This window comes from Cynocephalus volans, chromosome 8, assembly GCF_027409185.1.
Source record: "Cynocephalus volans isolate mCynVol1 chromosome 8, mCynVol1.pri, whole genome shotgun sequence".
NCBI classification, from domain to species: Eukaryota; Metazoa; Chordata; class Mammalia; order Dermoptera; family Cynocephalidae; genus Cynocephalus; species Cynocephalus volans.
The window spans coordinates 109,022,601-109,050,447 of NC_084467.1; the positions used below are offsets into that span (position 1 = coordinate 109,022,601).

The following is a 27,847-nucleotide window of genomic DNA, read 5'->3' on the forward strand; positions in this document are numbered from 1 at the left end:
CAGACATATGCGAAGACAGAGCTAACAAGAATTGTAGGGAAACCTACCAACCAGTACTCCAGCAAAAATACAAAGAAAAAAAGCCTCAGAGAAGTAGGTATGATGTCCCTGGTCCCAAAAACAACTCGAAGGAAAGAAGGTAACGCAGCAAAGAATTCTGACCTGAAAACCATTTACTTTCTTTTCACTGAGCACAGTACATTTCCATCCTATGTCCCTCCATTCATGGATCTCATTTCCCAAAATGCAACAGGCTAATGAAAAAATCCACAATGCTCCTATAATCTCTTCCTTCAGACATAAAGGGCAAAGGAAGAAATGAAAAAAGAAAATAAATTTTCTGATTTAACTGTCATGAATTGAGCATGGGATCAATAACTTTGAAGAGATGGAAGAATTTTTCAACACCAAAGAAATCTAAAATTTGCAGAGGCAAGGGCCGGCCTGTGGCTCACTCGGGAGAGTGTGGTGCTGATAACACCAAGGCCACGAGTTCGGATCCTAAATGGGGATGGCCGGTTGGCTCAGTGGCTGAGCATGGTGCTGATAACACCAACCCAAGGGTTGAGATCCCCTTACTGGTCATCTTTATATAGGGAAAAAAAATTTGCAGAGGCAAGCAGCCAAAGAATAAAAAAAATTGACTGAGGGGCCAGCCCATGACTCACTTGGGAGAGTGTGGTGCTGATAACACCAAGGCCACGGGTTCGGATCCCTATATAGGGATGGCCAGTTAGCTCACTTGGGAGAGCGTGGTTCTGACAACACCAAGTCAAGGGTTAAGATCCCCCTACTGGTCATCTAAAAAAAAAAAAAAAATCGACTGTTTCATTAACAAGGATTCTGCACACGCACCAAAAAAAAAGCTATTTTCTGTTTAGAGATTTAAGCTGATATTATCAGCTTATCAAAATATGGTCAAGAGACTACCATTCTGGTTGCTGTTTAAAAAACAAAACAAAAAAAAAAGCAACCCCACCCACACAGCTGGAAAAAAGCTTCTGACATATGCACTAAAACTTGTTTACCCATGCCACTTCTTAATAAGAGAAATACTTTGTAATTTGACTAGGATTATATAAGTATTTTGCAATGTGCGATCAGTTTAAAATCTTGCTTATTTACTCCCTAGTTCACAGGTAGGTTATTTTACTACAAGGTCAGGTTTGCCATAGCAGCATTCTTCCAGTTTTATAGTTTTATTCCATCATTCAGCACTTCCTCAATGGAATTTTAGTCATTAATTTTATGTATTTCTTTTTTTATTTTTTTTAGTAGTCATTAATTTTAAATACCTTTCCTTTAAAAAAATTTTTTTAAAGATTTAAAAAATGATATAGACATGTGACAAATTAACCATTTCTTAACATAGCTCTGTTCCCAGAAACATGGTGAGAAAGACAGTAAATTTCAGTGATTCAACTGTAATTATCAAAACCTGGGTGTTGCGAAATAATACTGCCTTTCAAAGACACGAAAAACAATGAAATTTAAATTTTGACATGGAGACACCAGGGAATCCCTCCCACTGTTGTATTTTCAAGAAATTCTCTCCCCCGCCAACACACACCCCTCCAGCCCCCATTTTTTAAGGGTATCTGGGAAAGGAATAATTTTATTCTACAAGAGAATGGCCGAGGTCAGCAAGGCAAACTAGGACCCCTAAAATGAAATACTTCCTAGAGAGAAATAACTGTAATACAGTGGAAAGAGGACTAGGAAGAGGAATTTGAAGATCTGATGGCTCTCGACCTCCCCTACATGCCACTCTCTCTTAGACATGACCGCCTCCGTCTTTTTTGGAATGTTCACTAAAAAATGGCATGGAACTAAACTTTTCTAAAAGAATGGAAATTGCCTTGATCTAGGCCTAACAAGGTTTAAAGCCGAGGTTCTGGACCAAAGACCTGTCCTGAACTACAACGATCACACAAACCTCTGCCCTCAGCCGCTAAAGATACTATAGGCCCTCTGAATACATACACTCAAGTTTCGAAGAGCTCTAGCTCTCCGGGGTAGAAGGGGCTGAGGTACAGCCTAGAGAAACTGAGTACAGTATGTACTCAAAGAATTTTAAATTTTAAAAAATTTAAACTAAAATCTAAACGTTTGAGTGTTTTGAAGCAACACCTCAGCTAAACAGCAACGTGGTCCAGTTTTTATGAATCCAAACTACTCAAAGTAAATCGAGGCACTCTGCCTGCATGAAGCAGCTACAACCGGCAGAGAGTTAAAAGAGGACCACATCACAGACCAAGACGGCCGCCAGAAGAGTGGAGGCGGGCCAGCCCCCCGCGGCCCGCCGCTCCAACAGACCTCCAAGCAGGGAACCCCCAACTCCCATCCGCCAGCTCTCTCCCTCCACCCCGGGTCTCCCCTGTTCCCAGGGCCGGGCCCCTCCTCCAGGTCACTCCCCTCCCCCACAGCCCTCTTGCCATCCCCACCCACTTCAGCGCCTTCAGCCCCACCTCCGACCCCTCAGACCTAGATTTCCTCAGTTGTCAGCCCCTTCAGCCCCTCCCGCTTTAGAGGAGCCCTAGTCCTCCCGTCTCCTCACCGGGGTTAGCAGTACTCGCCGCCATGGCCGTAGAAGCCACCGCCACCGTACCACCCCCCCCAGTGGGAGGAGCTGCCACCACCGGACCGGGGGGGGGGGGGAGGAGGAGGGAAGAGCCACTCTCCAGAAGCTGCGCCTTACGGCTGCCACCGCTACCACGGAATCCAAGATGGCGGCTGCAGCACCCCCCCCACCATCCCTAGCCCCGGTGGCATAGAGGCCCCGCCCATAGGGTGGGCGGGGTAAACCTACTGCCAGCCTCCTCGGGAAAACGAACCAATGGAAACGCCAAATCAGCCACGTTTGGTCACTGCGCCAGCAGGTCCAGTGGAGGGAAGGCGAGAAAGAAGTCCAGCTGTCTCCTTAATCCCTCCTTCTTTGCGTAAAAGGTCAGTGACCGAGTGACGTTAGTGAAAAAAAATTAAAATGGCATTTTACCAAAAAGCTTTGCTTGGTGGTGGATTCGTCGGGTGGTTGCCCTGCAGACGATTTATTTTATAAATCCTCTTTAGATGCTCTAATACTTAAACATTTGATTTGTAATCCTTTCTAGAGTTTTTTTTTTTTTTTTTCCTTTTGTCCATGGTGTAAAAAGTTCAGAACTAATTTTGAATGCATGCTATGGAGCTAGTAGTGTAAAAGGATCTGGGCGCTTACGGTCTGGTAAGGGAAATGCTGACAGCCAAAACTGGAGGCAGTGGATGAAGAGTATTTTGATTAAGAGTGGAGAAACTTCCTTTGATCAATGACAGGAACATAGTGAGGGATTTTTAGGAGGGAAGTGATAAGATGACTGTACAGATTTATTTTCTAATAATAGAAAGCATTGAGCACTTAGGGCCAGACACTGTCCAAAATGCTTTATATTTTCCGTATTTGTTCATTAAATCCTCACAATACTGTGAGGTAAATTCTACTTTTATCTCCATTTGGCAGATAAAGAAACAGAAGCAAAGAAGTTAAGCAAGGGACATCCAGCAAGTAAACGGTGGTTTGGGAGGCAAACTGAAAGAGTCTGACTCTGGAAATCCATTCCACTTATCCCCCTGTTTTAGCACTACAGTTTTAGCACTACAGCTTTAGCACTACAAGGTACTACTTTTTCACGTATCTTTCACAGATTGTTTAATATAAATTTCATTAGAATTTTAGAGTTGGCCACTTAGCGCAGTTGATTAAAACGTGATGCTGATAACACCAAGGTCCACTGTTGGATCCCTGTACTGGCCAGTCGCAAAAAAAAAAAAAGAAAAAAAAATTAACAAAAATCCGATTAGGCTATCGGGCGTCTGTGCATTCATAGAGGTTGTACGTGTACTACAAAGATTACATTGATTCATTTATCTCATTTAGTTAACAGCCAAGGCATTTTAACATAATTTGTGTTATTATTCTTTACATTTGTTAAAATTTCATTTTTCTTTGTTACCATTTTGTTAATATATAAAAATATATATGTATTTTTGCAGCTGGCCAGCATAGGGATGGAACCCTAGACTTTGGTGTTACCAGCACAGTGCTCTAACCAACTGAGCTAACTGGCCAGCCCAGTTATTTTATATTTCTAATTCACCAAAAAGAAAAAATAATCCACTCAAAATAAGTACATTGAGAGGGTAGATTTTTTTTTACCACAATTAAAGAAAAAAAAGAAAGCTCAAGAAAGTTTAAAAAATAAAAAGAGATACATTAAAGCATAAAACGTAGTGATGAAAATGTAACAAGTAGTTCAATTCAAAATTATGTAGTAAAGGTAGCTTAACTTTTTTTTTTTTTAAAGATGACCGGTAAGGGGATCTTAACCCTTGACTTGGTGTTGTGAGCACCACGCTCAGCCAGTGAGCGAACCGGCCATCCGTATATGGGATCCGAACCCGGGGCCTTGGTGTTAACAGCACCGCACTCTCCCGAGTGAGCCACGGGCCGGCCCCAAGGTAGCTTAATATTAAACAAGACCCCAGTGCAGGTATAGAATGTAAATTGTCTTTAAATGTGGTAAATTCATGCAAGTAGCCAAGAAATTAAAATGTAAATAGAAAGTACAATTATGAATATATAAAAATTGGATTTTATTGGGCCAGCAATACATTCATTCATCCCCTGCCCACTGCACTTCACTAGTAAGAAATTTTGTTGGGGGACTTCCAGTCAAGATGGAGGAATAGATGGTCCCCAGCGTCACTCTCTCCCACAAATCAACGAATTTACAACTATAAAAATGTAACATCAGTCAAGGTGGGGCCGCTGGAGCTCAGGTGAAGAGGAGGAGAGACCTATGGAACTCATGAAGGCGGGAGAAACCACAAAGAGAGAAAAAACTGCTCTCAGCGTTTCAGGTCACAGCCACTTTAATGCTGGAGCACCTGGAGCAGGAGCCGGCAGAAGCCACAGCTGTGCCCTGTAGATGGAATTACTTGAAGGCAAAAGGTGAGAAGAGGACTTTGCTGGCCCCCGGGACAGCAAGACCACTAACAGGGTTCTCGTGGACCCACGCAGGAGCAAGGAGCCAGAAGAGCTGAAAAAAGGGAGCCACTCAGAGGCCGGTGAGTCATCACAAGGGACCAGTGCAGGACCCGTCCCATGGGAAGTGTTTGGAGCACAGGCGGTGGGGGAGATGGGCCCACCAGGAGAACACTGGGACACAGCAAGGACAGCCAATCCACCCCCACAATTAGTGCAGGATCACTGAGAGGAGACTGGTCAGGAATGCAGAATTGCATGAGGTGCAGTTTGATGAAAAAACTCAGGCTCAGATCAGAGCTTCTATACAACCCAGGTGCACCGAGTATCTGGAGAGTTGGAAGTACCTATAAGGTCAACCATTAAACTCTGAGCTGCACAAAAAGTCTTCCCTAGGGAAACAGCAGCAAAGCAGCAATTTACCTCAACCACACAGCTCAAGTCCTGGTTCCCACAGGAAGTTCCCCCGGGTTAGAAGCAAGCAAAGGACAAAAACTTAGTTCCGGCCCAGGCACACCATGAATGCCGTGAGGTCCACCAGGGGACATGAGGCTTGGAGCCAGGGGCAGGACTCCCACTCATAACCACTCACACCACCAGCACCTCAGGGCCCACCCAGGAACCCAAGGATTGGAGCCAGGAACCAGACTCCACTCCCACATACAGGCACACCACCAATGCCTAGGGGCCCGCCCAGGGACCAGGGCTAGCAGCCAGGGACCAGACCCCTTTCCCATAACCAGGTACACCATTACAGTGCCTCAGGGCCCCACCTGGCAGCCCAAGGCAAGGAGAAAGGGACCGGAACCCCCTCCCACAACTAGGTACCCCACACCAGTGCCTCGCTGCCTGCCCCAGGACCCGTGGTATGGAGAAGGGGACCAGACCCCCTCTCCCACAACCGGGCACACCACGCCAGCGCCTCGGGGCCCACCCAAGGGCCCAAGGCATGGAGAAGAGGACCAAACCTCCCTTCCACAACTAGGCACACCTCACCAGCACCTCAGGTCCTACCTGGAGACCTGGGGAATGGAGAAGGGGAACGGACCCCCCCTCCCACAACCAGGCACACCACACCAGCGATTTGGGGTCCGCCCTGGGACCTGGGGCATGGAGAAGGGGACCGGATCCCCCTCCCACAACCAGGCACACTATGCCAGCTCCTTGGGGCCCGCCTAGGGACCCAGGGTAAGGAGCTGAGGACTGAACCCTCCCCTCCCACAACCAGGCACTCTGGGACAGTGCATCAGAGCCCTGCCTAGGGACCCAGGGCACAGAGAAGGGGACCGGATCCCCCTCCTACCACCAGGCACACCACACCAGTGCCTTGGGTCTGCCCGTGGACCCGAGGCATGGAGAAGGGGATGGGAGCCCCCCTCCCACAACCAGGCACCCCGCGCCAGTGCCTTGGGGCCTGCCCGGGGATCTGGGGTACGGAGAAGGGGACGGGACCCCTTCCCACAACCAGGCACACAGTGCCAGTGCCCTGGGACCCACCCAGCCACCTGGGGCATGGAATCAGGGATTGGACATTCTCCACAACCAGGCACACTGCCAGCACCACAGAGCAGGCCAAAAACATCTCCTCCATGTGGGTGGCCCACCATAACCACCACAATAACCATTTAGCTGCCACAAAGGCGGCTAAATGCCACAACCACCACGCAGATGGCTCACCAGCCACTGGAGTGAGTTGACACAAGGAGAGTCACCAGCAGAGATAAAGAAATGAGGAGGATGTGTGTCTCCACAGAGCCCATTTTATAGTGACGGAAGAGACATCTGCTCTATAATAGTATTGGGGGACGTGATCATGCCTCTCAGCATTGGACAGATCATTTGGGCAGCAAATCAATAGAGTAACCATTGTTCTTTCAGAGGGAGAGATGAAATCTAGGGTGATTAGAGGGGGGAGGGGGAGAGAAAGGGGGATGAGGAGGGATTGGACAAGGAGCATAAAGAGTAATTATAGTTTGTAACAATATATGTGCTAATAATATTGATTTGATCAACATATCTCAATGTTGAACCCCCAAAATATGTATAATCAATTTTGATTCAATAAAAAATTTTTTAAAAAGAAGAAAAAAAAAAAGAAATTTTGTCAGTGACTTGGAAAGCTATTGAAGTTTTCAAGAAATTCTTTAACAAAATGCAATAACTCCTCTATCAAGTAAAGTGTATTTTTTCACAATAAATGCAAAATAATGTTTTCCAGTATGACATGGATGAATTTTGTGGATAAAAGATACCAAATTACATCCCTCATAGAAAAAAATTGGTAGAAGTAATGTTGTTACAGAGATGCTTATACAACTAGCTACAAAATTAATAAATAGTTTCCTTGAAGAAAGTGTAACAAGCTATTGGCAAAATTCTTTATCAAATATACAGAATCATGGTATACAACATGAAATGGCGATATCAGCCCTGTACCTAACAGATGTTTGCCTTAAGAGAAGACACCACTGACGTACACAATATGAATCAGCTTACAGCATATATATAGCACATAAAGATAAATGCCCACTGTGAAATTATAGGAAAATGGTCAGGGCCCCTCAGATGTTCAGAATCTTGCTGAGCATTTTATGTAAATATCCACGTGCTCCCAGGTGTTCCTTGGTTACTATCTAATAATTGCGTATGGGCACCTAGGTGTCCTGGGTTTTGGACCTAAGTATAAAGGACTAACAGCTCTGATACACGGTGCCTGCCCCCTGCCTGCTCCTCGGGACACTCCGGGAGGCCACTAGGACAGCTGCTCCTAGCTCTGAGTAAAGCCTACTAATTTTTTACCCAAGGGTCCCAGGATCTTTTCCTACTACCTAGCTCATGGACCTGCATGTGAAGGGTTTGTGACCCATTCTGTATAACAGGCTTGAGGGGTCTGTGAGCCCTAGCCCTAGCCTGATGCCCAGAAACTTCTTGTTTGGTTTATCATTAAAAATTCAAGTTACAGAAGACATTTTTCATGCAGATAAAAATTATTTTGTGAGGTATGAGACAGTCTGAAAAAGATATCTTGGGACCAGAACTGATGGAGTTGTAGCTTTGGCTGCAGAGAGGACATTGTGCTTATGATAAGCAGGATGTCAGTCCACTTTCTGTTTTCCTTAGAGAATAGTCGGTGATCAAAAAATATTTCTCCTGACTTTGATTCAACATAAAAACAAATTAGTACAATCCATAAATACAATAAAATAACAGCCAGTAAGCATATTCTTTAAGAAATAGTAAATAGATGCTTTTTCCACAATGAAGTATTGAGGCCAGTAATAGGGAAGATGCTGTCACAAATTTTTTAACTAGGGCTCAAGTAAAAATCCCCTCTTTATGATATAGGTAATACTATCAGAAACTGTTTTTATTATTCTAAGTTGACTTGCTGAAATGGCTTGTCCAGGCAATATTCTCATTCACCTGAACTTATTATTTCAAGTTTTAAATGCCATGATTTTGTTGTTGTTGTTAGCTCATGTCTTTTATTAACCCATACACAATTACTTGTCTTCTGTTTGTTGAAGCAATAGGTCAGATGATATTTGCTACAGTAATGTCTGTCAAAGTGGCTGGCCTTAAAATTCCAGCACCACATTCATCTGAAGGGCATTCTTAATGAGGGTGACTAATTTTGCCATTCTCATCCACCTTTTGGTATTTCAGGATAGCCAGTTTAACCTTCTTTCTCTTATGCTTGTTCTTCTTGGGAATGGTGTAAGACTTCTTCCTTTTGTTAGTACCACGACAAAGTCTCGACACAAGATGAAGAGTGGACTCCTTTTGAATGTTGTCCTCGTAGTCAAAGTACATCCATCTCTCAGTTGCTTGCCTCAAAGATCAGTCTTTTGCTGATCAGGAGGAATTCCTTTCTTGTCCTGTGGAAGGCCTTTACATTTTCTGTGATATTGGAGGGTTAAACCTCAAGAGTGATGGTCTTCCTCATAAGGGTTTTATGAAAATGCGCATCTTGGTGGCAGTTCCACCCCAGATGGTGGATTGCAAAGCCATGATTTTTAATGTTAAGAAGAAGTATCAGAATTTTGTAAGAAAACCAGACCGCAATGCAAATGCCTTGACTGCCAAGAGTTTATTATTTCCCAACACATGCTAATTTTTTCTTCATCAGAGAAAAAAATGAATGACACATTATTGAAACATATCCAAATATTGCAACAGAACGGGAAAAATATTTCCCAGAGCTGAATGCAACTAATACAACTGAATACAATTCCTGCTCTTTTCCAAGTAGAAACATTTCAACTTTTAGGTTTAGAATTCTTTTCCACTTAGAATTTGACAAACTACTGAAAGCTGTCTTCAATTAGAAAAACTCCATGATGATAGATGTTAGCTCCAACTATGCAGAATTATCTGATAGCCAACAAGTGTTCCTTGTCATATTTGACACATGCATTGTAAATTCAGATTTTCTAATTTAGTAGAAATAAAAATTAAGAAATCAATTGATTATGAAGGCTGACCTACATGTTTTCATGCACATGTTTTCAGCTTACCAATATTAAGCAGTTACTATTACTATTAATTTTTAAACTATTACAAGTTTTCCTGTTATCTTAACCATTATAGTAAACCATTCTTTTAATTACTTATACTGGTAGTCTGCAGATGTGCCAAAATTGTGTCTTGAGATAGGGTTGCCAGATTGAGCCAATAAAAATACAGGTAGGCCAGTTCAATTTGAATTTTGAATAAACAACAAATAATTTTTTAGTATAAGTATGTTTCAAATGTGTGTTCAACATATTTAAAGAATTATTCATATTTTATCTGGCAACCCTAGTTCTGGGGGTAAAAATTAAGGAACACCGATCTAGGCTATTTTGGGGAAGGGAAAGACTAAAACCAGGAAATCCACTTAGATAAGTAGCTATTGCAGAAATCCACGACCCCCCACCCCTGGGATGCTCGGGGGGGGGGGCTTGAAGAGGCTCCTACTACTGCTGGAGGCTGTTGCTGCTGCTGCTAGTGCCCCCAGGACCCTTCACAAGGCCATCGACAGACCCGTAAGCTGCTCCTGCTGAGGACTGAGTTCGTGTAGTCTGCCAACAGCTCCCAGGATCTTTCCCAACTACCTGGCATAGACCTGCACGTGGAGGGTCTGGTGACCTAGCCTGGCATGTGAGGGGTCTGGGGACCCAGTCTGTACAATGGGTTTCAAGGGTCTGAGCCCTAGCTCTGGCAATATAAATGGAAACAGTTATAACTAAGATAATGGAACATTTGCCCTTTAGTTATGATTTGCCTTAACAACTGGCGTGTTTGTGTAGCTTGACAATTGGCTATGTCGGCAGGATTTTGACATTAGCCCTAACTTTTCACCAGGGCATCTTCCCGAAAAAGAGGTGGGACTTAAACTTGTGCAGCAATTGTAAGAGACTAATGGTTGCAGAGAATGACAGCACAAAAGTTAAAGACAAAAAGGACACAGAAAATAACTCAAGAAATGCCTGGTTCTGATTATAGAGGAAGGTAAAAGACAACCTGGAAAGAGCAGGGCAATGGAAGTCAAAGGAGTTTGAAAGATAAGAGTTTGATCAAGTGTTATGTTCAGAGCTCTTATGGAAGATGAGGATGGATGAATAAATCTAAGGAATGGAAACCAGATTGCAAATGGATGAGAAATGAGTAGGTAGAGGCAGCTAGTTAGCATAGACCACTTTTTCAAGAAACGTGGCAGTGAAGAGAAAATCAAATGGTAGCTGGGGTAGGGGATAACGTAGGGGTGGAAATAGTAAAATGTCCTATAGACTGAGTTTGAAGAAAGGGGAAGGTTAAAAATGCAAGAAAATTATTGTACCTGAGAAAACAAGGAAGATAGGTCCTAGGAGAGATGAGGAGATAAGAGTTAGGGCTGTTATGGAAATGTTACTCATAGAAAACTCAGGCACCCTTTACTAAAAATGTGTGGACATTTTGAAGTGGTGAAAAGGGAAGTTAACTCACAGGTGATGACTTTGATTTTCAAAGAAAATATGTTAAACCTCTGAGAATTAAATGTAGTTGTACAGCTGTAGGTAATTGGTTGAGAAGTCAACTAGGTATGAGTATGAAGATTGTTAAATGCTCTGAAGACTTAGGCATAGTTAGAAAGCAAACGTTTTTCGTGAAATTACTAAGCATTGTTATTACTTTCTCTGATAATACTCAGAAGCCTGAGGAAAGAAAGTGAACATAGTTTACCCAGAATTGGAGAACTGATGGGCAAATTAATTATCTTGAGGAAGGAAGATTCTAGAGCTGCAGAAGCAGCACAGGTAAAGTCTCTGGAAGGGGATGAGACTGGTGTGGGAAACAAGTGAAGCCAGAGTTATTGGGCTAAGAGGTTGAATTCTGGAAGCTGATGTTGATAGACAACAGATTCAAAAGGGAGGGATTGGGAGTAGGAGGGATACTGGCAACAGCATGTATCACAAAAGTTATAAATAAAAATGTTTTTAAAAACATCTGTATAGAGCTGGCTCTTTAGCTCAGTTGGTACTGATAACACCAAGGTCCAGGGTTCAATTACTGTAGTGGCCAGATGCCAAAAAAAGCAAAACAACTGTGTATATATTTTTGTTTGTAAATATACACACCTTCAAATAATTAAAAGATAAATAGCCCAAAGGGAAAAGGATAGGTAAGGCAATCTGCAAAAGATCAAACAATACTCAAATACTATAGTCATTAGAGAAATGCAATTTTAAAAAACTGAGACATTGTTTTTAGGCTATGTAAAGCTACACAACTACACTAGTTGTCTGGCTAGGGCCATAGCTATGCTAATTGTATGACTAGGTATTTCATAACTAAAGCCAAAATGTTTCATTATTTTAGTTATACTAAATTTCTATTTGTATTGTCAGGGCTAGGGCTCGTACCCTTCAAACCCATTATACAGACTGGGTCACCAGACCCCCCACACGCAGATCCATGTTAGGTAATTGGGAAAAGATCCCGGAAGCCATTAGCAGATGACACAAGCTCAGTCCTCAGCAGCAGCAGCAGCTTACAGGTCCAGCAGCTCACAGATTTGGCGGTGGTGGCAGCCTCGCAGAGGGTTCCAGGGGCCCTGGCAGCCAACAGCCTCCAGTAGCAGTATCAGAGGCAGTGGGGGGGGGGGGGGGGGCACTGTGGATCAGAGCCACTCGTCCTTTATACTTAAGTCATAACCCAGGACACCTGGGTGCACATGCGCAATTACATTAGACAACCAAGGAACACCTGGGCACACGTGCATATTTATATCAAATGCTCGGCAAGATTGTGAACATCTGAGTGGCCCTGACTATTTTCCTGTATTTTCCCAACAGCCTATTAACTGAATTTCAGAGTTTGAGAGTACTCTATATCGGTGAAGCTAAGAAAACAGGCACTTTTTTTTTTTTTGTCGTTTTTTTCGTGACCGGCACTCAGCCAGTGAGTGCACCAGTCATTCTTATATAGGATCCGAACCGCGGCGGGAGCGTTGCCGTGCTCCCAGCGCAGCACTCTACCAAGTGCGCCACGGGCTCGGCCGGAAAACAGGCACTTTCATGCCTATTTGATGGGAGTGTAAATTGCTATAACCTTTTTGGTGTGGGATTTGGCAATGCCTCTTAAAATTCTAAATTCTATATCCTCCAACCTAACATTTGTATTTTTAACATTTTGAGGAATTTATTTCACAAAAACATTTCCTCAAGTTCCCAGAGAAATATGCACAAGTATATTTATTGCAATGTTGGTATGATGACAAGAAATTTGAAACAACCCAAATACTCACTAACGGAGAAAATGGTGTACCTGAGTACTCAGCAGCCATTAAAAAGAATGAAGTGGATTTAGATGTATTAAAATGGAAGGATTTCCAAGATATACTGTAAATGAAAAGAACATAAAATAAGATTTTTTAAATAATTATAACAAATATAGAAATTAAAGCTGGAGAACTCTGCCAAACTATTAACAGTATTTTTGGAGGGTGGGATTAGTAGGATATTTCTGTCTTTTGGTATGTGCTTTTATAATGTTTGATATGACTTTATGTTACATTTATAATTATAAAAAGCAAACAGATATAATAATTTTATTTTAAGGTTCATCACTAAATAAACGGTAGCTATTATAATGAGCCCCAAAGCCTGGTTTTGTTTCAAACTTTAGTTTTTCCTACCCTGGAAAGAAATGTTACCTTTGCTTTTTCTCAGCTCTCCCACACAATTTGTTATGGTATGGTCAACGGCTAGAAAAACTTGGAAACTGAAAATATTTTAAAATTGTTATATTTACTATAATTTAGGAAAATAAAAATTTGAGCACCAGGACTATACCTCATTCTCCATTCTATCCCCAGCACCTAGCACAATGATTGACATATGATTTCAGCAAATATTCATTGACTATACTACATCTTTCATGAGAATTAGTTTTTTAAGTTGTGATAATATTGAAAAAATATCTACTTGAAAAAAAGAAATTTTGAGTAGATAATATGCACATGGGTAAAATATAAGTCATCCAATCCTTCATGTTGAAGTCTTGGAATATTTCCTTCCAGAAGTATTCTGTATATTTATAAGCATATCCTCACACATATAGATGTCCTGTAGTAGTGTTTTTAATAAACCAAATATGAACCAAATGCAACCTTTGAGGAAATAATAGTAAATTCTGTGTTGTATTAATGAACATGTATAATAACTAATACTAAGTGAAATCATTTTGACTTTTCTAATCCCAATGTCCCAAGTAAATTCTTCTGAGGGAAGAGGGGGAAAGATTTTAAAGCTTCACTGATCAGCTGACAAGTAGTTCTCAAATTTGAGCATATATCACAATCACCTAGAGGAGCTGGTTAAAACACAGATGCCAATACCCACAAATGAATTCTTATTAAGGAATAGGGGTCCAAGAATTTCAATTTCTAACAAATTCCTAGGTGATGCTGTTAATCCAGAAACCCATTGCATAGACCCAAAAGCTGACTACTGAGCCATCCTCTACCACCCGTATGACCCTGCTTAGAATGTATTACCTGAGCTGTTAACCTTGGCTGCCCCACCCCTAGCAAAGTTGTGGAAATATTCCTCCACTGATCTAGGTTCCAATTTAATCTAGTGGGGTCATTTTCTCACTCACTATGGGAGTATCTGAAACTTGATCCATGAATAGTTGAACTATTCATGAAGCTTCTGAGTTCAGTGTGAGAGTGGGGAGGGGAGAGAGTACCAACCAGCCTCCTTTTGTAAGAGGGGGTTGATAAAAGGAATAGAGGCTCCCAAGAGATGTGCTTGAGTAGAAGGAGACTACCCTGGCAACAGCCAAATCCAGCCTTGGATATCACTCTTTCAAAAGGTAAAATAACTACCCATATTGCCTTCTTGATGTAGTTTTCACTAGGTAAAATTCCAACAATTCTTCTGAGTTTAATAGCACCTTCCTATGAGTTTGGGGTATATTGGGGAAATGACTGAGGGAAGTATAGAACTTTTTTCCATTAGAGCTTTTTTGGAAAAGTGAAACTTCCATCTAAGAGAGTATGTCTTGGGCATAGTCTCTTTTTGAGGCAAGTTGGGGGGACTTCTGATTGGTCCTATTAGCCAGAGAATGTCGTTGATTTTAGGGATTATAGTAAGAAAGTGTTGTATTTCTTCCTGTCACCTCTCACTTCAGACTAAACCCATGGCCAGAAGAGAAAAGCTGGATCTTTTTAGTTTTAGAGTTTTTTCAAGAATGATAGGGTACTATAGGTGGAAAGAATGAAGGGAATTGGGAAAAGAACACATGGAAAGGAAGAGGTAATTGATCTTTGAGGAGGTGAGAAAGGAACTGGCTTTACTGAAGATTTGTAAATGCTCTTATTCTGTTTCTTACTTTAGCAGGACCAAACTTAACATAAACCAATAGATTTATGCTTCACTTTCTTTTCCCTATTACTGAGCAGTGCTGCTACTCATCTCAAACAAAACAGGAACCTTAAAAGCCACTAAAAGAAAAATTCTAGGACAGGTCTTCTCTTTGGAAAACAGATTTTGGATCTGCCGTTTTTGATAGTGTATCTGTCAAGAAAAGCTATTTTACCTGAGAGGTCTTGAAGAACGGAAACTGAAAATCCAAGGCTCCAATAATTTATGACATTTTTCCCATTTTAAGAACTTTTTACTTGACTTTGTATTCAGAATCTTGTATTATTTTTCTTAAAGAGAGACCCTCAGATTGTATAAACTTCAGGCTCTACAAAACATGGATCCCTGCACATGAAAATAAGAGCCAAGAATACATACATGGCATATTTAGAACCAAAATAACTTCAGCATTTTTCTTTTCCTTGTATTTTATTTCCCAATAAAAATGTATTTTACTTTTTGAGGGGGGAGGGAGGAAATATATCAGCCTAACAGGAGCAAAATTAGCTTATTGTAATTTGGCAGCTATAAGTGAAAAAGTCTGAATAAGTAAGCTAGAAGACCTTTGATTCAAGGTTCAGGAATTCAGATTTAATTAGATAAGGAGAAAGAAAATCAAAGATGACTTGATGCTTTCCAATTTCCAGTTATTGATTTTCAATCACTCTGTAGCATGAGGCTATTGGCAAACCCCCTCCTTGAAATTCTCTGATCTCTTCAATTTCATGATACTATACTTTCCAGGTTTTCCCACTTGTGACTATTCCATCTATGGCTTCTTGACCTCTTTCCTTCACCATAAATGTAGACATTCCCTTGTCTCTAATTCTCCTTTGGTTATTTCATCTACTATTATCCTATCCTTGGTTGACTCTCAACTCCTAAATTAAAAGTGGAGCAGTAACAAGAAGACAGATTTAGCTACATGTAAGGAATTACTTTTTTACAGAATCTTCAGAACTGCAATGGACTGTCTTGAAAGATAGTCAGTGCCCGGCCCCTGTCACCCAAGTAGTTCAAGCAGGTGTTTTCAGGAATAATTAGAAGACTGGTACAACAAGATGACCTTTAAAGTTTCCTTCCAATGTGACATTCTATGATTTTGTATCTCTTACTTTCATGGTTTTTTTTGTTTGTTTTGTTTTGTTTTGGAATCGTATTAGTTGTCTGTAGCTGCATAACAAATTACCCCCAAAATTTAGTGGCTTAGAACAATGAACATTTATCACCTCACAGTTTCTGTATGTCAGGAATCGAAGTGTGACTTGGCTCAGTGGTTCTGCTGAGGGTCTCTCACAGGCTGCAATCAAAGTGTCAAGGCTAGAGTCCTCTCAAGGTCAAGCTGGGGGAGGAGCCACATCCAAGCTCAGTCTCAGGACCGGTGGTAGAATCGAGTTCCTCTCAGACTATTGGACTGAGGGCCTCAGTGTCTCAGTGGTTGTTGGCCAGAGGCCTCTCTCAGTTCCTTTCACATGGGCCTCTCCACAGGGTAACTCACAATGTGGCAGCTGGCTTCCAGCAGAGCAAGCAGGTGAGACAGCAAGAAGGCAAGCAAGGCAGATGTCAAAGTCTTTTGTGACCTCATCTCGGAATTGACACTCCATCACTTTTGCCATGTTTTATTATTTAGAAGTAAGTTACAAAGTCCAGCCCACATTCAAGGGGAGGGCATCACATAAGAGCATTAACACCAAGAAAGGAGATCACTGAGAGCCATCCTGGATGCTTTCTGCCACATCTCAATGTAATTTTCTAGGTAAAAAAATATACTAATTTGTTTCTTACTTTCATGTGTTGTAAGCTCCACCATACTAAATTAAGCACCATTTTCCAAAAAGGTTACTTGATTCTTTGTCTCCATCACTTCATTTGGAGTGCTGATTCTTTGTTCTAGATAGACCTCAGTCATCAACTCTAGAAAGACTTGTATGACTAATACCACCTCAGCTGAGTTTATTAATTAGATGAGGGTTATACTGTCCATTCTCTATCCCCAAGAGAAGCAGAGCATTCCTTCTGGTACTGAAGTCTCCAAATCAACAAACATTTCCTACTAGGTACAACTATTCAATAGCTAAGCTATGCTTTGAGAAGTTAATTAAAAAAATCAGTACATTTGGATTTTCGCTCTCAGAGGCTTGTATTTATGGAATAATATCAGGTTAATTTTTGACTCATGTACCCTCCTTTCACACTTTTACCAGCAAATTGCTTTGGAATGATTTGTTTTCAGGAAGCATATTTTTTTGTTTATTTTTCTCTTTAACTTTATAGAATTGAGACAGTTTACATAGTATAAAATTATAGCTAGAAATTTGTGATAAGGAGAATAAATGAAAGGAAATTAAAGAAAAATGCAAGTCTCTTGAAATACCCTAATTGAGAGAAGTTGGGAAATTAATGAAATATTCAGGCTGTAAGAGGTCTAATGAGATGCAATTTTTTAAATGAATGTCCTATTTTCTGGTATCACTTATTGATTAGTCCATCCCTTTCCTGTGATCAACAATGCCCACCCCATTATAATTCAAATTTCTTTAAATGTGTGATTGCTTCTGGGCTCTCTAGTCTGCTCAAATGGTCTATTATCTAAGCCTCCACATATACCCCATTGTCATAAACACTATAGCTTTCCAATAAATCTTGATAACTGATAGGGCAATTCTTCCTACCCTATTCTTTTTCTTTTTTTTTTTGTCTTTTTTTTTTTTTTCCGTGACCGGTACTCAGGCAGTGAGTGCACCGGCCATTCCTATATAGGATCCGAACCCGCAGCGGGAGCGTCGCCGCGCTCCCAGCGCTGCACTCTCCCCAGTGCGCCACGGGCTCAGCCCTACCCTATTCTTTTTCTTCAGAATGTCTTCTCTATTCCTGAGCCTTTGAGCTGTCATATACATTTAAGAAAATTGGTTCATCAGTTTTCTCAAAAACCCCTTATGGGATTTTGGTGGAATTGCATTATACCCATAGATCCATTTGGGGAAAACTAACTTTACTATGTTGAATCCATGAACATGCTATATCCCTTCATTTACTTAAGTGTTCCTTAATGACTTTCAGTAAAGTTTGGTAAATTGTCTCCAAACAGGTCCTGCTCACTTTTGTTAGATTATTTAGAAATACTTTATTTTTTTATGCCATTGTAAATTATGCTTTTTAAAAACTACATTTTTTATTCGTAGTATCTGGTATTTAGAAATGTAATTTGACTTATGTATCTTATCCAGCCTCCTTGCTAATTATTTCTCATATTTTGCTGTACACTCTTCTGCAGGCAATGAATAGTGAACATCTTTGTTTCTCCTTTTCCTATTTTTTTTCACCTTATTTTACTGCACTGGCCAGAACCTCCAGAATGATGTTAAATAAGAGTGAACATAGTGAACATTTTTGTCTTGTTCCTGACTTTAAAAGGAAAATCTTTCAACCTTTGACCATTAAGTAGGATGTTTGCTATACATTTTTTATTGATACACTTTACCAGGTTAAAGGGTCTCTCTTCTAGCCCTATTTTGCTAAGAATATTAATGGGTATTTTATATTAGTATTGAATTTTATCAAATGCTTTTCCTATAACCATTGAAGTAGTCATTTGGTTTTTTTCATTTAATCTGTATATAATGAATGTCATTTACAGATTTTCTAATGTAAACAACCCTTGCATTCCTGGGATGATATTGACTCCGTATTTGTATCAATCCACGTTTATTTGCAGGGAATAGAAACCATTCTAGCTATTTTAAACAGAAAGGGATTAAATACATGGAACTAAGATGCTTAGTTACACATGACAAAAAACCCACAAAACAACCCAACTCAAATGGGATTAAACAATACGTGGAAAAGTATGGGTTTGCTAAGTGTAGGGTGAAAGGTTGTATAGCTGTTCAGTGAATCAAGCTTGTTAATTGTGTTATTCAAATATTCTATGTCTTCACTGATTTTTGCCTGGTTGACCTATTAATACTTGAGAAGAGTGTGTTGACTATCCACCACAATGGTGGGTTTTGTCAAATTCTCTCTATAGTTCTATTGTTTTCTTATTTATCTGTGTTTATATTTATATTTTATTAGGCACATACAATTTAGAACTGTGTATCTTCCTGCTGAATTGAACCCTTTGTCATTATTTATTAATCCCTCTATCTCTAATAATGCTTTTTGTCTTAAAGCCTATTTTATCTGATACTAATATAGCTCCTCAGTTTTCTTTTGGTTAGTATTTACCTAGTATAACTTTTTCTATCTCTTTTATGTTTAAACTTTCCAATGTCTTTTAATTTTAGGTGAGTCATTTTTAACAGCAAGTAGCAGGATTGGGGCCAAGTCCAAAAAATGTATGTTTGTCATTTTTTGTCTGCCCAACATCCAAAAATTCTTCCTATTTGTGGAAATCTTCCTTTATATGAATCTGTGGGAGACAGGGCCTCATTCCCACTACAGAAGCCTAGAGAAACCTAATATTCCCTCTTCCACCCCCTGGCAGCTAAGGTGCTGGTGTGTAACTTAGCCTTGACCAGTCAGGTGCTCTAGCCCAGGGACTGGAATATTGACTGACACAAAGATGACGCAATTTATAATTCGGGCATGGTAAAGGCAGAAGTATCCAGTGAGGGTGGCAGCAGTGCTCAGCAACAGCAGTGTCCAGTGATGGCAATGTCAAGTGCCAGAATTGCCCCAGCTGACTTTTCCTGTATTGACCTTGGCTATGGTTGTCGATAGCTGGCTTTTCTTGGATTCTGCCTGCTTGTAAGACTAGTTCTTCTGAGAGCTACCTGGTCTCTTTAAAATTGATATCTTTTCTGGGCCGAGCCCGTGGCGCACTTGGTAGAGTGCTGCGCTGGGAGCGTGGCAACGCTCCCGCCGCGGGTTCGGATCCTATATAGGACTGACCAGTGCACTCACTGGCTGAGTGCCGGTCACAAAAAAAAAAAAAAAAAATTGATATCTTTTCTGTTTAAGTAAGAGAGGCTCCATTTCTGTTGCTTGCAAACAAGAATCCTGAGTGATATAAAAGTGCTATTTTTTTCTCTGTGATGGAGGAGGGAAAGATGACATGGGGAATATGTGAGGTCTGGATTTGCTGGAGCCATTGTTGATATCACTACGGATGTCAACCTGGGGATAAAATCAATGTAAAAAAGAGGCAGAGTTGAGAAAAGCCATAGACATATAAAGGCAGAATCCTGGTAATACCTTCAATCTTAGGATTCAGCCACACCTAAAGTTAGCCTCACTCTGAACATTTTAGCCTTGTGGGTCAATAAATTTCATGTATTTTTAAATCTCACTTCAGTGTGCATTTCTGTCACTTGCAACTAAAAACATCCTACCTGATACCTTTCTATTCTGTCTTTGAAAAGGAATCCCTCACTTGATTCTGTAATAGGCTTTCAGCTGCCTTTCTTTCCTAGTTGAACTTCTCATAAATAATTTAAAATATTAGTGTCTTCATTTTCTCACTGTTCTTTCCTACTTTATCTAATAAAGTCTGGATTCTTCTTTTCTACTTTGTTGATGCTGTTTACTTTTAGATCACCAGTAGTCTACTCCTGTCTTAATTCGATGCCAGTGCCACATCTCAAAATCATTCATTCATTCAACAAACATTTTTACATGCACACTTTATTTTTTTTATTTTATTTATTTTTTTTTTTTTTGTCGTTTTTTCGTGACCGGCACTCAGCCAGTGAGTGCACTGGTCAGTCCTATATAGGATCCGAACCCGCGGTGGGAGCGTCGCCGCGCTCCCAGCGCAGCACTCTACCAAGTGCGCCACGGGCTCGGCCCACATGCACACTTTAGCAAGGTATAGTGCTGCATTCACTCATTGAACAGATATTTATTGAACATCAAATATATCATATGTCCTAGAGTTTTGGAATAAAAAACAAATTAGATATGGTCCCTACTCTCATGTAGGGTTACTATTTTATCAAAGAATGCAGACACTAAAGTAATTATAATAGACTATAGTGAATATTACTAGAAGATCTCCCTGGAAAATTAATATTTAAGTTAAAGCCTAAAAGTTGAATATAGAGGAATAACACAAAGAAAATGTAAATGTAAAAGGCTTGGAGGCAAAGGGGGAGTTGTGCAAAACTCGTGGAACTGTAAGAAGTTTAGCATTGCTGTGTCAAAAGTACAAGGGAGAGAGCTGCAAGAATAAGGTTAGACCAAGTCGTGGAGAGCCTTGGAGCCCCATTAAGAAGTTTGATGACAGTAGGAAGCTGCTGAAGGATTTTAATCAAAAGACTGATCAATTTACATTGATTAAAGATCATTTTGTGGTGGTTAGAGTGCAGTGTTGTAACACCAAGTTCAAAGGTTCAGATCCCCATACTGGTCAGCAGCAAAAAAAACAAAAAAAAGATAACTTTGTGATTTGGAGGAGAATAACAGTGCATTCAGGAAATCAGCGGGTATTTACAGGAGTCAGGCATTTGATGGCCTGGAGTGGTGGCAGTAGGGATAAAAAGAAGGGAATTGATTTGAGAAATATTTTGGAAGTAGGCCCAAAAGGATATTAATTGATATAGAGAGTGAGAAACCATTGCAATTTGGAACACAAAAATGCATACCTTGCTCTGAAAGTGCACTGCAGAAAGAATAAGACACATGCATAATGTCATATATGTGTAAATAATATATATACCTTTATGGGTGATACAAATAGCTACCAATCTTCTCACATCCTAAGTCTTAGGGCCATTTCCTTGTAATCCTCTGCCAAGGTACAACTCTGTTTATAATCACTACAACTCTTAACATTGTTTCACAGAGCAATTTAGCTCCTCACCATCCCAATTAATCTTTTACCAAACAAGATTTTAGCTTTACCTGTGTGTAACCAAAAAGCTCATTCAACCATTTTTCAAAACAAATCTATCGGCAGTTTTTTCTCTCTAGGCTTGGATGATATTCAGGGCTCTTTCTCTCATGTGCTTTTTATGGGTTCCTCAGAAATTCCCCATGAGCGTTATCTAACTGCAGATCCCTCTGAGTCAATGTCCTTCTTCTGGCTGGTCTTTACAACTCTGAATCCATCAAGTTCACCTACAGCCACTTTTGTTAAGGTAACTTTATTCTAACAGGAAGCCCTCTTGGGTAGGATCTTCTTATATATGACCCCCCAGGTTGGTCCCTATCTGTGGGGTTCATATCTGGCCCTCAAGATTAAAAAAACTCCCTTGCTCAGTTTAGTCCCAACTCTGTCCTGTTCTGTGTCACTACAGGTTGCTTCAGCTAACCTCTTTTCTATACTGCTTTTTGGGTGTGAATTGTTACCAGCGGGTGGTAACCATTTCTCATTACTCACAACATTCACTAAAAATAAACTTGAAATGGGTCAAGAATCTAACTGAAAAATGGAACTATACAAATAGAAAAAAACATGGGTAAAGTCTAGAAACTGAATGTGTGAAAAATTTTCTGATAATGACTCAAAATTCATAGATGATAAAAGAAAGAAATTGATAAATCTCATTATGTTAAAAAAAAATAAACTTTTACGTGACAAAAAACCACCACAAGCAAAACCAAAAGACAACTGACAAACTATGAGAAAAGATTTGCAATATACATCACAAATGAAGGGTTAATGTCTCTCATATATAAACAACATTTTAAAATGAGAGGAAGAAAAGACCAAACACTCAATAAAAAAAGGGACAAAAGATATGAATAGACAACTTACATAAAAAATAAAACTATTAAGAAAACAATTCCTTTTAAAATAACATAGAAAAGAATAAAATAATTAGGAATAAATTTTACAGAAGAAGTGGAAAATTTATTCCCTGAAATCTATAAAACATTGTTGAAAGAAATTGAAAAGATCTAAACAAATGGAAAGACATCCCATGTTCATGAATCAGAAGACTTAATATTGCTAAGATGGCAATACTCTTCAAATTGATCTACAGAATCAATGCAATCTATATCAGAATCCTAGCTGGCTTGTTTGTAAAAATAGACAAGCTAATTCTAAAATTCATATGAAAGCTTAAGGGACTGTGAATAACCAATCTTGAAAATGAAAAGTTGGAGAGCTCACACTTCCCAATTTCAAAACTTACTACAAAGCTACAGTAATCAAAACAGTATGATATTGGCATAAGGATAGACATGTAGATCAATGGAATAGAATTGAGAGTCCAGAAATAAACCCATGTATTTATGAACAAGTGATTTTTCAATCAGGGTGATGAGAACATTCAATGGGGAAAGAATAGTCTTTTCAACAAACGATACTGTGAAAACTGGATATTCACATGCAAAAGAATGAAGTTGGGCACTTACCTTATACCATATACAAAAATTAACTCAAAATGGATTTTTTAGAAGAAAACATAGGGGTAAATCACTGTGACCTTGCATTTAGCAATGGATTCTTAGATATGACACCAAAAGCACAAGCAACCAAAGAAAAAATAGGTAAATACTTTTGTGCTTCAAAGAACACTATCAAGAAGGTGAGAAGACAACCCACAGTATGGGAAGAAATTTTTGCAAATCATTGGGTAATTTTATCTTTTTATTATTGTTGTAAGATATACATATATATAGATATAGATACACACACATACATACATACATACAGAGAGAGAGAGAGAGAGATGCAAATGATAATCCTATGTTTAATCATTTGAGGAACTCCAGACTGTTTTCCAAAGTGGCTGTACCATTTTACATTCCACCAGCAGTGTATGAGGGTTCTGATTTCTTTACATCCTCGCCAACACTTATTATCTGACTTCTCCTTCTAGCCACCCTAAGGAGTATGAAGTAGTGTCTGGTAGTTAAACAAATGATTAAACATAGAGTTACTATATGACCCAGTAATTCCACTCCTAGGTGTATACCCAGGATAAATGAAAACTTATGTCCACACAAAAACTTCATATTCATAGCAGTATTATTTGCAATAGCCAAAAGGTAGAAACAATCCAAATGCCTATAAACTGATAAATCAATAAACAAAATATGGGGCCAGCCTGTGGCTCACTCGGGAGAGTGTGGTGCTGATAACACCAAGGCCACAGGTTCAGATCCCTTATAGGGATGGCTGGTTAGCTCACTGGCTGAGCGTGGTGCTGACAACACCAAGTCAAGGGTTAAGATCCCCTTACCGGTCATCTTTAAAAATAAATAAGTAAATAAATAAAAAGAAACAAAATATGGTATATCCATATGATGGAATATTCTTCAGCCATAGAAATGAAATAAATACTGATACATGCTAAAACATGGATAAACCATAAAAACATGGCTGAGTGAAAGAAGCCAGTCACAAAATATATATACACATATATATATTACATTATCCCATTTATAAGAATAAGGAAATTATGTAGAGATAGAAGGTAAATTAGTGGTTGCTTAGGGCTGGAGGTAATGTGGGGTGATAGTTAAGGGGAAAATTGATAGCGGTGATGGTTGTGAATTTCTGTGAATATACTAAAAACCATTGGATCGTGCACTTTAAAGGGGTGAATTGTATGGTATGTTAATTATATCTCAATAAAGCTGTCACAAAAAAAGATATAATAGTGGCTCTTAAATGTATGAAAAGATCCTCAATTTCATTCATAAAAAAGAAATGCTAATTAAAACTATACCAGTATATAATGTCTTACCTATCAGATTGGCAAAGATTATAAATTATGACATACAACACATTCTGTTGGCAAGGCTGGGGGGAAACAGGCATGCTCTTTAGTTGTTGATGGGAATGCAAAATTATACAACCATTATGGAGAAGAATTTAGCAGTATCTACTAAAACTACAATTCATTTTATCTTCTGACCCAACAAATCCACTTCTAGGAATTTACCCTGGTAAAGTATGCCTGGGAAGTAAATGTGGTCAATCTCCCAACCCATACCAGTCCTGCAACTCCCCTTAAAGGACTTCACGTGTCTCAGAATTAGCAGGAGCAGTGGGCGGTGCCAGAGACCACTGTACCAAGCAATAGGACATCCAGCCTGAGTTTAGGTTGGGAGAATAGGGAATAGGCAGCACCATTTGAAGGGGTTTTCAATGACAGAAAAATCCAGAGTGAAGATAAACACTATCAAAAAAGCCACAAATAAACTTCACTCAGAAACCACCAGACCTAACCAGAATAAGACAAGGTTACCTACGCACAGTTGGCCACAACTAAGTCCATTAAGTAGACTTCACATTTCCCCACTCCTTTCTCCCTGTTCCTACACACAGGGGAAGCTGGAGCCTGGAAGAGGGAGAACAGCTACAGAACTCTGAATCCTTTTTAAGATTAGAAATTTAAAACTGAGCTGGACTAAATTATTTTTTTTTTAAAGAGCTTTATTGAGATATAAATCACATACAATCCAGCCATTTCAAATATACACATGAATGGTTTTCAGTATATTCACAGAAATGTGCAACCATCACCACAATTTTAGAACATTTTCATCACCTCGAAAAGAAAGACTGTACCATTTAAATATCACCCCCCACCCCAACCCCTACCTCCAGCCCTAAGACTAAATTTTTGTCTCTATAGATTTCCCTCTTCTAGACTTTTATGTGAATGAAATCATATAATATGTGCTGGGTTTTTTTATGACTGGCTTCTTTCACTTCAGATAATGCTTTAGAGTTTCACCCAAGCTGTAGCTTGTATCAACACTTCGTCTCTTTTTAAGGCCAGTAATAGTTCACTGTATGGACATACCACATTTTGTTCATCCATTCATCTTTGGGTTGTTTCCAGCTTTTGGCTATTATGAATAATGCTGCTATAAACATTCTTGTATAAGTTTTTGTGTGGACATATGTTTCATTTCTCTTGAGTACAACCATAGGAGTGAAATTGCTGGGTCATACTGTAATTAACTCTATATTTAACCATTTGAGGGACTTCCAGACTGTTTCCAAAGTGACTGTGCCATTTTACATTCCCACCAATAGCCAATGAGGGTTTCAATTTCTTTGCATCCTTGCCAAAATTTATCTGACTTTTTGATTCTAGCCATCTTAGTGGGTGTGAAGTGGTATCTCATAATTCTGATTACTAATCGCATTTCCCTGATTACTAATGATGTTGAGCATTTTTTCATGTGCTTATTGTCATATGTATATCTTCCTTGAAAAATTTCTATTCAGATCCTTTGCCCAATTTTTAATTGGTTTGTTTGCCTTTTCTCTATTTAGTTGTAAGACTTCTTTATCTATTCTTGATACAAGTCCCTTATCAGATATATGATTTGCAAATTCTCCCATTTTGTGAGTTGTCTTTTTACTTTCTTGATAATATTCTCTAAAGTATAAAAGATAAAAGTTTATAATTTTGATGAAGTCTAATTTATCTCTTTTTTATTGCTCATGCTTTTGGTGTTATATTTAAGAATCTTTACATTTAGTTCTTTGATCCATTTAGAGTTAATTTTTCTGTGTGATGTGAAGTAAGGATTTAACTTAATTCTTTTGCATGTGAGTATTCAGTTGTCCCAGCAGCATTTGTTTTCTTTCCCCATTGAATGTTCTTGGCACCTTGGTTGAAAATTACTTGGTCATAGATCCATGAGTTTACTTCTAAACTCTCAATTCTATTCCATTGATCTATATGTCTATCTTTATGCCAGTACCACACCGTTTTGATTACAGTAGCTTTGTATTGAATTTTGAATTTGGGAAGTGTAAGTCCTTCTACTTTGTTTTTCTTTTTAGAATTGTTTTGGTGGACTAAATTTTAATAACTGAAATTGTCACTTCTGGGATATACCTGATTTTTTATTTAAGAGATGAGAATGATAGCACAGTTAAATGTAGTGGTTAGAAAAAATAAAACAATTTAATTTTCATACCCAGAGAGTTAAGACTACACAAAAATTAGGCACAATAAGTACTCTTGGAATTTGAAGAAATCTTAGGGAGGGATTTGGACTTAACACGGAATTGGGATGTTCAAGACAGTTTTATCTGAGTCTTACAGGGCAAGGAGGCCCCAGTTGATTTCTGGGTTGTATATATTTGCTTGTGTTTTGCCTTGGAGTAATTCTCCAGATATTTTATGTTTTTACTCAGGTGTAGATCTTGTCAGTCACCTATATTAACTTTATCAATTTCATAAGTGCTTCTTAAATAAATCTTTCTGAGTTTTTTTCACCCCTTGGTCCCTCTTTATTTTCCACACAGTGTTATTAAGAAAACACATACACACACACACACACAAACCAATACTTTTTTTTTTTTTTTGTCCAGGATTATGGCAAATCTGAAGATATTCCTGAGGAGGTAGCTGCAGCTAAACAATGATAAAGAGGTGCGTGTCCCCATGGAAGATTCAAGCCTGTCCAGCAGTGTTGATGTGGACAAAGGCTTTGCCATTGCCTTTGTTGTTCTTCTGTTTCTATTCCTTACAGTCACAATTCTTCGATGTGCCAAGTTGGTGAAGAATCCCTATGAGGCCAGTTCCACAACCACAGAGCCATCTCTGAGCTGAAGTATAATAAAACCAGTAGACTCCCCCTATAAGAGATTTGAAATCTTTTATACAGACTTTTATGATCCAGTCTTTATATTATTTCACCTTCCTATTTCTCAGCCTTCTCACTCATGCATTTCACAATGGGCACAGGAGGGAGAGTCAAGAATAATAAAAGGAGATGAAATACAAACCACTTTGTGTCGTTCTTATTTAGGGAAATGGTTCCTAAAGTGGGACAGAGACAGGGTAAGTTTATTGGCTAGAATAAAGCCACAGTTTCAATCCTCCAGTGTCTAATGTCCTTAGGATGGGACAGTGGGCCATAATTTTATGACATAATGTGACATAATATCATTATGCCTGGTAAGGCCTATCTGAAATTAGAGGCTCACCTAGAGGTGGCAGACTTGAGTGGTCCCTTTGGTTATACAAATGTAAGATCACCAGGAACCAATTGTCCTGTTATAAGAGTCTAACAA

The 27,847-nt window shown here is 39.5% G+C and overlaps 2 protein-coding genes and 1 pseudogene across 10 annotated transcripts in view; 1 reads left to right on the forward strand and 2 right to left on the reverse strand.

The window, feature by feature from the left end:
• ARNT (aryl hydrocarbon receptor nuclear translocator) overlaps positions 1 to 2,716 on the reverse strand; it is a 54,633-nt gene extending 51,917 nt beyond the window's left edge. For 2 of the 5 annotated variants that reach the window (XM_063103738.1, XM_063103735.1), the window contains exon 1: positions 2,558 to 2,716. In XM_063103738.1, the coding sequence (XP_062959808.1) occupies positions 2,558 to 2,582 (25 nt within the window). In that variant the 5' untranslated portion in view covers positions 2,583 to 2,716. Of the gene's footprint in view, positions 1 to 2,484 lie in introns of all 5 variants that reach the window. The other 3 variants (XM_063103737.1, XM_063103734.1, XM_063103736.1) reach the window with 2 other exon arrangements.
• On the forward strand, positions 43 to 27,558 carry CTXND2 (cortexin domain containing 2). Of its 5 annotated transcripts, none has more exons than XM_063103740.1 (4): positions 2,865 to 2,946; positions 3,494 to 3,649; positions 4,679 to 5,100; positions 27,143 to 27,558. In XM_063103740.1, the coding sequence occupies exon 4, from the start codon at positions 27,216 to 27,218 to the stop codon at positions 27,381 to 27,383; it is 168 nt and encodes a 55-aa protein (XP_062959810.1). In that variant the 5' UTR covers positions 2,865 to 2,946; positions 3,494 to 3,649; positions 4,679 to 5,100; positions 27,143 to 27,215; the 3' UTR covers positions 27,384 to 27,558. The 5 variants fall into 5 exon arrangements, with proteins under 5 accessions (XP_062959814.1, XP_062959810.1, XP_062959813.1 ...); XM_063103741.1 differs by lacking the exon at positions 2,865 to 2,946 and adding an exon at positions 3,172 to 3,220; XM_063103743.1 differs by lacking the exon at positions 4,679 to 5,100.
• LOC134384261 (ubiquitin-ribosomal protein eS31 fusion protein-like) lies at positions 8,433 to 16,523 on the reverse strand (annotated as a pseudogene).
• Positions 27,559 to 27,847: the final 289 nt, after the last annotated feature.